General features: G+C 44.5%; 3 protein-coding genes across 6 annotated transcripts; 2 read left to right on the top strand and 1 right to left on the bottom strand.

Moving 5' to 3' along the window:
* The first annotated feature begins 314 nt into the window (after positions 1–314).
* LOC124075088 (gap junction alpha-9 protein-like) lies at positions 315–2,159 on the top strand. Its single transcript, XM_046418489.1, has one exon. It carries the CDS (start codon positions 315–317, stop codon positions 1,821–1,823), a length of 1,509 nt encoding a protein of 502 aa, XP_046274445.1. The 3' UTR covers positions 1,824–2,159.
* Positions 2,160–2,528: 369 nt separating this feature from the next.
* On the bottom strand, positions 2,529–4,912 carry LOC124075095 (MYC binding protein). The gene is made up of 5 exons (XM_046418497.1): positions 4,564–4,912; positions 4,223–4,295; positions 3,941–3,989; positions 2,886–3,015; positions 2,529–2,787 (listed from the first exon to the last, which is right to left on the bottom strand). Exons 1-5 carry the CDS (start codon positions 4,576–4,578, stop codon positions 2,737–2,739), a joined length of 318 nt encoding a protein of 105 aa, XP_046274453.1. The 5' UTR covers positions 4,579–4,912; the 3' UTR covers positions 2,529–2,736.
* A 48-nt stretch (positions 4,913–4,960) lies between these two features.
* Positions 4,961–13,832, top strand: si:ch1073-513e17.1 (sialin). 4 transcript variants are annotated; one of them, XM_046418488.1, is made up of 12 exons: positions 4,961–5,224; positions 7,263–7,341; positions 7,649–7,794; positions 8,708–8,925; positions 9,195–9,428; positions 9,558–9,732; positions 9,964–10,082; positions 10,790–10,951; positions 11,585–11,717; positions 12,661–12,808; positions 13,107–13,197; positions 13,478–13,832. In XM_046418488.1, the coding sequence occupies exons 3-12, from the start codon at positions 7,719–7,721 to the stop codon at positions 13,643–13,645; spliced, it is 1,524 nt and encodes a 507-aa protein (XP_046274444.1). In that variant the 5' UTR covers positions 4,961–5,224; positions 7,263–7,341; positions 7,649–7,718; the 3' UTR covers positions 13,646–13,832. The 4 variants fall into 4 exon arrangements, with proteins under 4 accessions (XP_046274444.1, XP_046274441.1, XP_046274443.1 ...); XM_046418485.1 differs by having other exon boundaries at positions 7,646–7,794; XM_046418487.1 differs by having other exon boundaries at positions 7,263–7,360.
* The last annotated feature ends 604 nt before the right edge of the window (positions 13,833–14,436 follow it).

The following is a 14,436-nucleotide window of genomic DNA, read 5'->3' as shown; positions in this document are numbered from 1 at the left end:
GTTGTATTTGGGCGTGCAGCTAGTTTTAACGACTTTACTGTTTGAGCCAATTCCAAAGTACAAACAAAAAACTATACAGTATTAGAACAACTGTACTTTTTTTACCTTCCACCGCTCATTCTCAGACCTGCGTTTGTTTCAGTTTTATCTTCCATCATCACCCTTTTCTGATTGTGTGTCTGTCGACTGATAAGCAACAAGGAATCGCGGTACAGAAATATTATGTGATGTGTCGTTATCAGATTCTTAAAACAGTGTTGGCATTAACTAGTCACAGCTTAATTTGTTTTCTTTAGCACTGCTAATGTGAAAAGATGGGAGACTGGAACTTCCTCGGAGGGATCTTGGAGGAGGTGCATATCCACTCCACTATGGTCGGCAAGATCTGGCTGACCATCCTGTTCATATTCCGGATGCTGGTGCTGGGTGTTGCAGCAGAAGACGTGTGGAACGACGAGCAGTCAGACTTCATCTGCAACACCGAACAGCCTGGCTGCCGCAATGTCTGCTACGACCAGGCCTTCCCCATCTCCCTCATCCGCTACTGGGTGCTGCAGGTGATTTTTGTGTCTTCGCCCTCCCTGGTGTACATGGGTCACGCCATCTACCAGCTGCGAGCTCTGGAGAAGGAGCGCCACTGCAAGAAGGTGGCTCTCCGGCGGGAGATGGAGGCGGTGGATGCGGAGCTGGTGGAGGTGCGGAGGAGAATTGAAAAGGAGTTGAGGCAGCTGGAGCAGGGGAAGCTCAACAAAGCACCGCTGAGGGGGTCTCTGTTGTGCACTTATGTGGCCCACATTGTCACTCGGTCAGTGGTGGAGGTCAGCTTCATGATGGGCCAGTACGTCCTCTATGGACACCATCTGAGCCCTCTTTACAAGTGTGAAAGGGAGCCGTGCCCAAATGTGGTGGACTGCTTCGTCTCCAGGCCCACTGAGAAGACTGTTTTCATGATGTTCATGCAAGCGATCGCCTGCATCTCCCTCTTTCTCAGCCTTCTTGAGATCATGCACCTGGGATTCAAGAAGATTAAGAAGGGCATCCTGGACTACTACCCGCATCTGAAGGACGATCTTGACGATTATTACGTCAACAAGTCAAAAAAGAACTCAGTTGTGCATCAGGTGTGTGTTGGCACGTCTGTGGGTCGTAAGAGTACCATTCCCACAGCACCGTGTGGATACACGTTACTGTTGGAGAAGCAGGGCAATGGACCTACCTACCCTCTTCTCAATGCCTCCTCTGCTTTCGTCCCAATACAAGGGGACCCTGGTGCAAAGCCAGACGCCCACAAGGATGGCAAGGAGGGAGTGCCGAGCCCCACGGAGCAAAACAGCAACTCCAACAACACAAGCAGTGAGACGCGTTCCCCTGCTGCAGACAAGCAGGATGAGCCGGAGGAACAATCTTCACCCCATCACGAGGACATGGATTGTGCGAGCTCTGAGTACCCCACTCTTCCAGTAGCAGATGTCTCCTCCTGCACAACACTGTCAGGCATCGCGAGGAAGTCACGGAGGGTCAGTCCACCGTGGAACTGCTCCACTCTGGTCGAGGGGAACGGCTCAGACAGTGGAGATTCGTACCACGGGAACAACAGCATGAAGCTACGCAGCAGCTGCGTCGGCCCCCGAGCGAGGATGCTCTCTAAATCAGACATTAAGAGACCGAACAGGCCCCAGAGCCCAGACTCTGCAGGGGAGCTGAGCTCGGTATCCCGGCACAGCCGCGAGAGCAACAGCCCCACCGCCTCCTCCCCAAACCGCCGAGTGTCAGCGGCGAGCAGCGCCAGCAGCAGACGAGCTCCAACTGATCTGCAGATATAAACAACAGACTGAGTGCAACAAACACCATAAATAAGCCATGTTTGGGTGTGAACACTCCATTTCTGCACCTTTCACACGTTTTGAGTTCTTTAGAAGACATTGAAACAAGCACAAACAACCTTTGTTACCCATTGCAATGAAGATTATGATCTTTACACCAAAGAGAAGCCTTGTTCCAAACATATTTAAAAAGAACTTATGAAGTACCACAACATTCTGCAATCTAACACCTGCTCTTCAGATTTTAAAAGGTGATCAGACTGCAAAAATACTGTTTTGTGTCTTCACATTTCCAGGTCAGAGATTCAGATGGACATTTAATGATTCAGCTGTGTGTAACCGCTCTGTCTGAATGATTAGAGGCGAATGGAAAAATGAACTACAAATCTATAACGTTGTTTTAGGTCACGCCGTGTCGTTATGCAACCAAATAAATCAGTGATGCAGTCTGAATGAGTCCAATCATGTTCCAACATGTCTGTTCTTCAAAAATAAACACGCACTTCCGGATGCTTCTGTCTCAGTGGAAAATGAGTGCTGAATGTCTTTGCCTTTGTGTGAAAATTACTTTGGTACTTGATACTCGGTCATGAATTTGATATCAATTTAAATGCCTCTGAGGAAATCCCGCCCTTCTAAGTCACAGAACATTATGATTGTTTTTTTAAATGTGTTTATTTCAGAGCTTCAGGTTGGAAACACAACGACTGTCAAAAACAACATTTTTATTTATGACAAGGCAAAAAGTTTCTTCTTGTTATTTAACAAGAGTAACAGTGATTTTATGTTTGCTGTACATCCACTACTATGTAACAAACATTTACACATTCCTCTTCTTCTTCTTCAAAAGAGCAACTGTTTAGTGTTTTTCTTTCTCTTTTGACTCTGGAAAGCAGCAGCACAACTCCTCCTCTCACTCCATCGTTGTCGCTCCGTCATCAGGTGATTGTTCAAACTGCATCAGCTGGGAAACGATGTCGAAGCAGAGGTTAAAGCTTCGAGGAGGAGAAGCACACAGCTCTGCTTATCTGTAAATTCAAACACATTTTAGCAGCATCTCACCTTGTTTCTCAGCTCTTTGTTCTCCTCCACGAGCAGGTTGTGCTTCTGCTGTAGGTCAGCCAGCTCCATGCGAAGAGCCTCAGCGTCTTCTGGCTCTGAAGCAGAAGCCCCGAGGTGAAGCTTTATGTAACTGTGCAGGTGGTTAAGGTAAACGTGTGCTTTCAGTGACCTTTAGAAATCTTTTTCAAGCTCAGGACAACATCCTGTCCAATAACAGGGACTTGTTTTGCACCTGAATAGCTGTGTATCCCACCAGTTGGACTGATGACATTTTTAACATACCAAAAATTCTTTCAAATACTGTGTTTTACATTCACTGGCTGATACCGAGTGTATGGCGCTTTGAGGAGAAATCATCTGTTATTTCAGGATGACTGGTGGTTCTATTTCCTCTCCTGGATCCTGCTACCAGTGCAGTTTAATACGTTTAATAAGTTTAATTTATTGCTTTTAGCACTGTTGATATATCTATAAAATTGTGACGATGTTTCTGTGGCAACGTAAAATATGGAGTAGGTTTATTATTAATACCACTGAGCACTCCTTCAAAACTTGATTCTGTGTTCACTTTCTGTTTCTGTATGACCCGGGTTTTCAAAGCAGCACCTGACTTGTTCCGAACACAATCTGACACCAGAAACAGAATTGCTTCTTTGGAACAAATACTGAACAACACTAAACCTTTGTTTTGAACTACCACCACGGAAAACTGACCAAGCATTTAAAGGTAAAATGCGTATGGAAAAGGGGTACAAGATGGACCACAGTTGTCAGGTACACGGTTTCCTTGAAGAAACCCTGGACAGCTTTTGCTCAAAGCAGAAACGCTGTGGTTTTCCATCAGCGGTTAAAAGGCTCGATATTATTTCGATGGTGCATCTTGATCAGATGAACCTTTCACATACTGCAGTTGACCAAGGTGAAAAGTGTTTTTTTCTTTTTTATTTTCCTCATTAAAAACAAACACCGAGCATGTCCGTTTGTTTTGGGGTTGGAGGTGCCTGAATCATATCCACCACCTGTTTATAAAGCTGCATAACATAGAAAAAGGATACTCCAGTGCATTGTTAGGTTTGTCGGTCTCTTCATAAAGTGCAACTAAAACTGCAAAAGAGAAACCAAATGGTGACAAAGCAGAACAGCAGGTACATTTTTTTATATTATATATTTTTATACTCTACTTATTGCTCCCTGGACCTGAGTCCTAATTCCGTACCATAAACATGTGAATGTGAGCTGGTATGACAATAAAGTTCCTTGAATCCTTGAATCCAGTAGCGAAAGTAAGTGAATTGTTTACATGTTAAATAATGCCTGTGAACTGCTTGAATACCTACCGCTTGTTATGGCGTCAAGGACCCCAGACTTTTCAAGATATCTTCTAAATTGTTCTCGCTTCGATTCTGAAGCCTGAAACACCAGAAAAATGTTGGCTTACATGAGTTACACAGACACGTCTAACAAGTTTTATCAGCAGGCAAAAATAATGAGGGTTTGTTCGGAGATTGCCTTTTGTATAAAGCGGAATTAAACCATACGACTGAGGCGCGTTCACTGCCAGATGTTAAGTGCCGTGATGCTAGCTAGTTAGCACTTGTGTCAAACGACCAACGAGAAACCAACTTTTATCGTGTAAAAAACAATGGACAGCGATAGAAAGCATGTGCCAAACACTCACTCTGTAATGGGCCATGAATACGACGACAGCTGTACAATTTACAGGCGACTAAAACTGTGCGACGGGTTAATTAGCTAAGTCGGACTCCCGGCAGAGTTGTACATTCACTTCAGCCCACAACAAACACGAGACGCATTCGTTGCTATAACAACACATAAAAACGGCCGTAGCTGCCCGCGCGGCTGTGCATTTCTCCCCGACGAACTTTGACCTTTTGACTAAGCACTTTAGAGGAACAAGAGTGACCTTAACCGATGCGAAAACATGTGCTTAAACCGTTTTCGATTCTTATTATTTGTACTAATATCTGTTACTTCTACTAGCTAGCCGTACCGGTTGAACGCAGTACATTCTCAAAGCTAGCACGAGATAGAGGGCGGGCCAACCAGGTCAGGTGCCTAAACCGTCACTTCCGCCTAGCGCTGATCTATAAAACATACGAGTTGGCTTCACCTGCCAGTCCTGAGCTGAGTGTAGCTCCTCCAGTGTTTTACAGATCAGCGTTTCCTGTGCCTGATGTTTTCAGTGTTTTTAGACAAAAACAACAGTACGACTCGTTTGCTACCGGATGTGACTTTTCCTGTTTTCCGTTCGTTTACGTTCAGTACGGCAAAGCAGGCTGTCTTTAACCAAGCGCTCTCGGTTTAAAACCCTTCACAAGGTAAGCTGTGATGTTATCTGACTAAGTATCCCTGTAAGTGGACGTAAAACAACAGTTATGTGTAGTCAACTGGATAAGCTTATGCTGTAACCGAGCGAGTTCAGGTTAACCAACAGTCCTGTTTAGTTTCTTTGTGTTGTGTCTGATACTTGGCACTTGACAGACACTCAGACAGCTACAGACGGTTGAGGATTTTCTTGTTTTAAACTGCCTCAGACTACAGGTGAGTGTTTACACTTGCTTGTCATGTCATACATTGACTATTATATTATAATTGTAATTGTTATTTTTTTCCATACATGTCAGTGCTGACTATGGGACTATTATTCTCGTTGCTTATTTAAAAGTGAGCGCTGACTTTGGGGGAAGTGGAGAAAACTTAAAAGCTTACAGGGTTGCCACAGTAAGCATCCCCAGTTCACCTCACAACTAGGGGGCAGAAGCTGACAGTTTATTAATGTGTAATAGAGATTAGAGTTTAATTTTCTGAGAATCTCATGATGGGCTCACACTCACACACACACACACACACACATAGTTGTATGCACACACACACACAGACTCACTTTGCAGACACGGCTCACGTGGTAAAGGCAAATAATATGTGCTTTGTCATGCATGTGAACCTGTCAAATGCACTGACGTTTTTCACGATTTTCTAACATTTTTTGGACCAAATTGATACTTGAGGATTATTATTATTATATAAAATGATTGTTAGTTGCAGCCATCCTTTATGTGTATAAAATGTTTCAAAATGTCAGCTACAGAGGGCTTTAAAACAACTCAAAATGCTTGAAATGTGTTGTTCGCAGATGTGCATATCTGACATATTGACTGAGCAATTCAAAGTTAACTTTAGGATGTGTTTATGGAATATACAACCCACTTATCCAACAAACAGACCCTGAGGCTCATCAAACCACCTTCCTGCTCTCCGCTCAGCCAGTTTTTCTAGTTTGCTTCCTTCCCGTAGGCAACTTGACATTTACTGTAAGAGTGAACAGTTAGAAATTCGAAACAATTTATTTTAGCCGTGTTGGTTGTACCGTGCAGAAATAACAGTCTTTTGGAAACATTTAGTCAAGTGATCAATTGAAACAATTTTGATGTTTAATTCCACGTTTATTAAACAAACAGGACAGGCTTTAGGATTTGTGTCAAGCTGTTTTCTAACATTTTATTGACAAAATTAGAGCTGGATGATGTGAGATGAGATTTCAGTAATGTGTATATAAGGCCGATGTTAGGACGGTCTGCTAAGTTCAGAAAGTTACTTTCCTGACAACATCTCTGACATCGCTGTATAACAGTCTCCAAAATGTGAGCCTGGTATGTGCTGACAAACACATTTCTGTGGAGGTTTCAAAGCTGCCGATGCTTTCAGTCAAATGAGCGTTTGTGCCATTAGGACCAAAGTTCTGAGCAGCTGACGCGTTCGTCAGACATCACGTATTGACTTGTCATGTGAAGCTTAACTGAGATTGACTGGACAGGTGGACGTATGAACACTTCAGACTGTAGTGATAATTTAAGGGTCATTCACAGTCCTCATCAGTGTTTATTGATGTGATAACATTCTTGTCCTGTTGTGTACGGTGATAAAACATCTCTGCGGTCATAATGTAGAAAATGCATTACCAGAGCTACAACAAGTAGGTTTTTCATCAGTTCCTGAATATTTGGAGAAGGTTTTCCTCTGCTGCAGTCAATGCTGAACAGCTTGATATTGTAAATGAGTACATTAAATATGCAAAGTTATTGCTTTTGTAGGTCAGCACTGCCATCAAGGCTAATTATTTCCATTCAGTTAAAGCTGCAACTAATCATTATTTTCATTATTGATTAATTGGTCCATTATTTTATCTGTTACTTGTCCATTATTTTAGTACTGAAGGGATGTGCGTCCAGCCGAGAACACCGGGGGGGTTTCTCAGTTCCCAGAAAGTTCTGGAAGATAAAAGATTTGACCTGACGACAACAGCAACACAACAAGTGTGTTTTGTTTGTGTTTGACCTTTTTATTTCATGTCCACAGGTTTCAGTCAATGATTGTGCAGTGAGGTAATCAAGAGACAAACTCACTCTGAGCTTCATCATCATCTTCATCATCTCACGTGAGCATCAATAACTCTGGCGTGTGCAGGTTTTGGACAAACACGACATCATGTGAAATTAGGAAGTAACATTGTGTGTGTGTGTCAGCATTATCAAGTTTTTTTAAGTCTGACCTCGTTGTGTTTTTGTAAAAAGCAGCTAACAGGGTTTTATTGATAATCAGCATCTGCTGACATGTTGTGTCATTTGACTCATCTTTGTGTATTTACTCGTCTGTCATGTGTTTATGTCACGTTCTCCTTGTGTGTGATCGTGTGTGTGTGTGTTAACGTGTACCTCTGTGTCTCTCTGATTGTCCTCCAGCAGGTTTCCTGGACACTATGACTCAGTGACATCATTTCCCGACTTCACGTTCCCTGGGTCGAAGACAAAGACGATGGCGCCTCCAAATGGCTACCCCGTCAGCTCAGACAAGAGCGAGGACAGCGAACCGCTCATCGAGACCAATGCAGGTGTGTTTATCTTCGGAGAAGGTATTGTGGGTATCAGGTGGGTTTGCTGCTGCCAAAACTCTCAGGACGAGTTTTCATTCCTTTGAGTTGTGTTTACATCTAAAGCCGCAGCTGAGGATTATTTTCACTTTCACTTAATCTGCTGGTAGTTTTCTCTGTACAGCCGTGAGATTTTCACATTTTAGTTCTTTACTCAGTTATCAAGTCAGATGTCTGTCAATCAGCTGATCAGTTAATCTTTGAAACTGTGGATATGTTTTTATGTGACATAATTTGTGGTGCAGACAAAGACATCCTCATTTGCAACGTGAGGTGAAACATTAATCATGCTCAAAAAACGTATCTGAGAAGTTAAATATGCGGCTTTGCCACATCTTCATGTTAGTCTGTGCTGTGTTGGACGTAACCCTAAAATATATCAAAAACTGTCTCTGCTTCACAACATGGAGAAAGTGGTGTTTATTGTCGTGTCTGTCCGCTGTGTCACTCTGTCACATGTCTGTCTCTGTGGTTACTCAGCAGATTCCTTGGCACACACTTCAGCACTTTGCTGGTTAGACATTACCTGTTGGGTAACATCTTAACTCATGGCTGATGGTTGTGGTTAAACTGATGGTGCAGTGAATGCATGACTGGAAGCTTCTATTACTTACAAATTGATTGACTGCTCTTTGTAACGTGTGGATAAACACAGCTACTTAGTACATGTTGTTAACACTTCCTGTGGTTTAAAGTTGTTGTTTAGTAAAACCAGAGCAGGAATTTCTGGCCAAACTTCAGTTACTTCCAAGATGTACTGAGAGGTCCGCTTCGCTTGAGCTTTGCCTTCTGCTTTGTGACGATATGTTTTTCACATGACTCAATTCAAAGGGACCAGACTGCATGTAAATATTGTTGTATTTTATGTGCACAGCCCCTCCACAGTGCTGTTCAGTTCGCCTCAACCTGGCCGTCCTGATGTTCTTCGGCTTCTCTGTGGTCTACGCGCTCCGGGTCAACCTCAGTGTTGCCATGGTAGCCATGGTGAATACAACTGAGCCCAGACCGGCCCCCAACAGCTCCGTAGTCCACGCCTGTCCACTGCCATCAGGGATGGAAAACAGTAGCGATGCTTTCCAACAACCGAAAGGGGTAACAGTTCCTTCAGCTTTATTCCTCTTGACATTTGATAAGGCTACTCCCACTACATGACAACATATTGTTAGTCAGTTTGTCTCCGTAACTTAAGTTGTGTCGGAATTGGAAGAGAGACATGAAAGGGGAGAAAGTCCAGGTACTTTGAGCTAATGAGTAGAAAATTCCTGTTTTGCATCAGTGATTGCTGTCCATTTATGAACATGGCAGAACTCTGATCTAATCCCATAAATTCCCTCTCTGTCCATCCTGTCCTCTTGTCCCAGATCCCTCAGTACCCATGGGACTCTGAGACTCAGGGCTGGCTGCTGGGAGCCTTCTTCTTCGGCTACCTGTGCACTCAGATCCCCGGGGGCTACCTGTCCGGTCACTACGGGGGAAGTGTGTTCCTGGGTTTGGGTGTCCTGGGCACGGCTGCCCTCACCCTGCTCACCCCTCTGGCTGCCCAGCTGGGGTCCTACTGGCTGTTTGCACTACGAGCGCTGGAGGGCTTTGGAGAGGTAAGAGCGAGATGAGCGGGAGGCTGCAGTTCTGTGGCCAGCCACTTACACCATCCCAGATGTATTATTGCAGACAAAAAAATCTCCGTGTGCCCGTCTGACTTCTTGTGTCTGTGTTTCGTCTCCAAGGGTGTGACGTTCCCGGCCATGATGGCGATGTGGGCTCGGTGGGCCCCCCCTCTGGAGCGCTCTCGTCTGATGACCATGTCGGGGTCTGGGGCCAACTTTGGGGCCTTTTTGGCTCTGCCGCTCACCGGCTACATCTGCCAGACGCTCGGCTGGCCCGCTGTCTTCTACATCTGTGGTGAGGGAGGGGAACTCACACCAACACAAATACAATCAACACACTCAGGTGCATCAGTAACGAGGCTACACGAAAGTGATGCTTTGCTCTTCCATATTATCATATTAGTATTTAGATTCTTACAGTGATAATATCATACATGCAGCTAAGACAGGACTGTCTGCACTTCTGCATCATTTGTTTAATTATTCACCGGCCTGGACAATGAAAAGTTTTCTCTGTGTCTTTCAGGGGGTGCTGGTTGCCTCTGGGCCGTCTTTTGGTTTAGCTTTGTGTCCAATGACCCTCGCACCCACCGTCGAATCAGCGACGAGGAGAGAGATTACATCATAAATTCCATTGGACCTCAGGTGCATGTGAAACATTAACCGAGATCTCGTGGAAGTAATGTTGATAATGTTGATAATTCTCCGGAAAACGTTGAAAGCAGACGACCCAGAAGATTTCGTCATCTCCGCTCTGAATGAGATGCTCAACTTTCAAACATCTCTGCTTTGATGATTAAATCTAAAAGTCTGACTCAGTGCAGCTTTAAGTCTTATATGATATGAATACATGAAAGACAAAGTTCCCACGATGAGTCCACTCATCCACTCACAAAGAGAGTTTTAGACGTATTGAAACTTGAGTCTCCCACACCTCAACTCCATATTGGACAGTTTTACTGGTTTCTCTGTTTATTTTTAAGTTCCCTCTCAAACTTCCTTTTTCCATTTCCCGTACTATTCTCTCTTGTAGGTACTTTCTCTTCCTCTTAGCTGGGATTTGTTGTTCCGCTGTTTGTTTTGTGTTTTTTTAATTCTCAGATGATGTCCACAAGTCAGCAAGCCTTTATAAAAGAAAACCATGTAACAGAATTGTCTTTTCTTTCTTGAACTTACAATGAAAGCCCTCCTGTCAGTGCATATGCAGTATATGACAGGGAAAACAAGAACCTGCTCAAATCTGTTGGATCGTCTTTTTTTATTTATTATAAAATTAATGAGAAGTTTTTTTTCTGTGATGAATGTGTGGTGTTTTTGAAGGATTTTGTCACTAATCTGAAGTGATACTTCAGGGTACAGGTCATGGCTGGTCCGTGCCCTTGCTGCCCATGCTGCTGTCGGTCCCTCTGTGGGCCATCATCATCACCCAGATGTGCGCAAACTGGTCCTACTACACCCTGCTCACCTCCCTGCCCACCTACATGGACAACATCTTGCACTTTGACCTAAAATCGGTGAGGTTTCGATGTGGTTGTTCCTCTGTTTCATGTCAGTAAATAAACCGTAGCAGTGATGATGGCTGATTACGTTTAGCTCCTTCAGTTTTGGTGGTTTCATGTTGTGCATGCTGACTCACTGTCACACAGGAGTGACTTAGTGGGAGCAGAACAGAGCCATCATTACTGTGCGTCAGGTTCAGTGATAAAACTGACTGGACCTGATGGCAAAACAACATGCTGTGAACTGCCTGCCTGTGAGGGCAGTTTGTAGACTCAGAAAAGAAGTTGTGGTTGCTTACCTGGAAATGTTCCAAAAATAAACATACATTGAGTTTGATTGGCCTTTAATAAAAACCACAGTCTTCACAGTTTGAGACATGAGAGGCCTATCAGTTGTCATTGATCTGTCGGCCAGCATTTCCCAGCATGTCAAAGTTGATTTTGGTGTCTGTGTTCTCAGCTCTTATGTGCTGTGCGTCTCTATCTAACACGGCTCCACCCTTTCCTGACATGATTGTCCAAGTTGCTAAAATGCTGACTGGGGAACGAAGCGTCTTTTAATACTGAACAGCAAGAAGCCTGTGATCAGCAACGTCTTTGCTGAATGAGTACCGCCCCAGGACAACATCTCTCTGCCTCTCTGTCCAGAATGGTTTCCTCTCCGCCTTGCCGTACCTCGGTGCCTGGTTGTTCTCGACGCTGTCGGGTTTCCTGGCCGACCTCCTCATCGAGCGGCGGGTGTTCAGCGTCACCAACGTGCGTAAGCTCTTCACAGTTGCGGGTAAGAAAACGTTTCCTCTCACATCCTCTTTGCGTATGTTTATGAGTTGTCTGCACCTGTGCTGCATGATCACATCTGTCTGTGGCTGACTGTCAGCTGTGGCAGTACTGACCACACAGTGTAAGTACTCTGTTACAAGTAACAGTCCTACATTCTTTTCAGTAAAAGTAAAGTTTTCTGTAGTTCCTGCCAGTGATTGGCTATTAAATTATACTATACTGCTACAGTATATGACATGCTCTATAGACAAAAGTATTGGGACACCTGACCATCACACCAACAGGGACTTTAATGACGCCTCATTCTAAACACACAGACAGCTTTGCAGCTCCAACAGCTTCCACTCTTCTGTGAAGGCTTTCCACAGCCTTCACAGAAGAGTGGGAATTTGTGGGAATTTGTGCCCATTCATGCAGCAGAGCATTTGTGAGGTCACACACTGATGTTGGACCAAAAGGCCTGGCTCACAATCTCCGTTCCAGTTCATCCCAAAGGTGTTGGATGGGGTTGAGGTCAGGACTCTGTGTGGGCCAGTCAAGTTCTTCCACACCAAACTCATCCAACCATGTCTTTATGGAGCTTTGCTTTGTGCACTGGGGCACAGTCATGCTGGAATAGAAAAGGGCCTTCAACAAACTGTTGCCACAAAGTTGAAAGCATAGCATTGTCCAAAATGTCTTGGTATGCTGAAGCATTAAGATTTACCTTCACTGGAAGTCAGGGGCGGAGAACAAACCCTGAGAAACAGCCTCATAAAGAGATGTGTCTGAATACTTTTGTCTATATATTTAGGATGTTTTTGCAACAGAGTAATGCTGCCCTCATCTGGTAATATCCACATACAGACTCAGTGAGCAGTAAACAGGCATTAAAGGTCAGAGGTCACGCCAGCTGCTCAGTGTTAAAGTGTCCTGGTGTCCTGGTGCTCACCTCCTCCCTGCAGGTTTGTTGCCAGCTGCAGCTTTCCTCATGGCTGTGAGTTACGTCGGCTGCAGCCACACCCTCACTGTCACCTTCCTCACGCTCTCCACAACCATAGGAGGGACCTCCGCCTCTGGAGTCTTCATCAACCAGATAGACATCGCTCCTCGGTGGGTGTTACCGTCCATACACATTCAGTCATTTGACGTAGGGTTTGATCCCACGTGTTGTCATTTCAGTAATGGAAGTTGGCTTTAACAACTGGCTGATTATCAGATTTGGTGCCTGTTCATTTTCTCAACCAGTTGTTTGAGTTCTGATCAAGACTCAATATGTATGAACAGTAACATGATTATTTCATATAAAGTAGTACATTTTAGGCTGATAACGTACTCGTTCTTTCCCTCCTGTCACTGTCTTTGTGTTTTGAAGAAATACTGAAGAATATTTCCTCCTCTTCCTCGGCAGGTACGCTGGATTCCTTCTGGGAATCACAAACACGTTCGGGACCATTCCTGGAGTCCTGGCGCCTATCGCTACGGGATACTTTACTGAGGATGTAAGTCTCTGAAATTGAAAGATTGTTTCTGCCACTTTGATTATCTTTCAATGTAGTAAGAAATTTGGAGGGGACACAGAATTGATTAAAACCTCCTTCTACTGTTGACTTCCTCCAGATTCTCATTTGACATGCTGTCTCTGCTCAGGCTTAATATCACATGTTATATCAAGCCTGGGCCGCGGACACAGTCACAGAGCTCAGCACACAGACAGTGTATGGTCGGATACTGTACATAATGCCTCACTGATGCCTCTTCATCTTCTTCTCTGGTGTTCAGCACACCCTGGCAGGCTGGAGAAAGGTGTTCTGGATGGCGGCCGGGATCAACTTCAGCGGCGCTCTCGTCTACACCGTATTAGGCAGCGGGAAGATCCAGACGTGGGCCATAACCGAGGAGGAGAGAGCAGAAGCTGAGAGGAGGGCGAGCAGGTCCATCTCCACTTAAAACAGAAACACGCAGCCTGTACGTCCGACAAACTCAAGCTAAAGTGCCACATGTTGTGCAAGAGGGTTCCAGGTTCGAATCCCGGTCTGGGCCCTTCTATGTGGAGTTTGCATGTTCTCCCAGTGCCTGTGAGGGTTTTCTCTGGGTACTCCGGCTTCCTCCCACAATACCAAAAACATGCACATTAGGTTAATTGGCTACTCTACATTGCCCCTAAGTGTGAGTGTGAGAGTGTGTGGTTGTTTGTCTTTGTGTGTTGTCCCTGTGATTGACTGGCGACCAGTCCAGGGTGAACCCCGCCTCTCGCCCGTAGTCAGCTGGGATAGGCTCCAGCTCCCCCGCGACCCTGACGGATGAGCGGTATAGAAAATGGATGGATGGATGGATGGATGTAGTATTCACACTTCACAACTAGGAGGTGTGTGAGAGGTGTATGTGCAATATTATTAACCCAGCATGACATATGATTTACATATCACTAGATCAAGAATAATTCAAATGCTACAGAGTTTTTATATCAGTCGTTTGCGTATTGTTGTTTTTGGAAAGTTTACGCTCAGAGGAACATTTGAAATCTTTTGGACAATAATTCCAGCAAAGAGATGAGAGATTTTTAGCATTTTTATTATTATTATTGTTATTGTTATACAGAAATGTGTACATGAAAACCTCTTAAGGCACATTTTTAAAGTAGGTTAATGTAAGAATGTGTTAAGAGGACATCAGACGGACGTCATCGCTTCGTCAAAGACAACTGGACAGATTAGCACTCATGTCTGAAAAGAACGTTA

The sequence above is a fragment of the Scatophagus argus genome, chromosome 17 (assembly GCF_020382885.2).
Source record: "Scatophagus argus isolate fScaArg1 chromosome 17, fScaArg1.pri, whole genome shotgun sequence".
NCBI lineage: Eukaryota > Metazoa > Chordata > Actinopteri > Scatophagidae > Scatophagus > Scatophagus argus.
The sequence above is the reverse complement of the archived record's forward strand: the minus strand, read 5'-3'. Positions and strand labels throughout refer to the sequence as shown.

Coding starts and splice junctions, on each gene's coding strand:
- si:ch1073-513e17.1 (XM_046418488.1), top strand. CDS start 7,719: ATGGCGCCTCCAAATGGCTACCCCGTCAGCTCAGACAAGAGCGAGGAC. Junction 10,083..10,789: donor TAAATTCCATTGGACCTCAG/GTGCATGTGAAA, acceptor GTGATACTTCAG/GGTACAGGTCATGGCTGGTC. Junction 13,198..13,477: donor CGGGATACTTTACTGAGGAT/GTAAGTCTCTGA, acceptor TCTGGTGTTCAG/CACACCCTGGCAGGCTGGAG.
- LOC124075095 (XM_046418497.1), bottom strand. Junction 3,990..4,222: donor CCTTGACGCCATAACAAGCG/GTAGGTATTCAA, acceptor TCTCTTTTGCAG/TTTTAGTTGCACTTTATGAA. Junction 2,788..2,885: donor ACAAAGAGCTGAGAAACAAG/GTGAGATGCTGC, acceptor ATCGTTTCCCAG/CTGATGCAGTTTGAACAATC.
- LOC124075088 (XM_046418489.1), top strand. CDS start 315: ATGGGAGACTGGAACTTCCTCGGAGGGATCTTGGAGGAGGTGCATATC.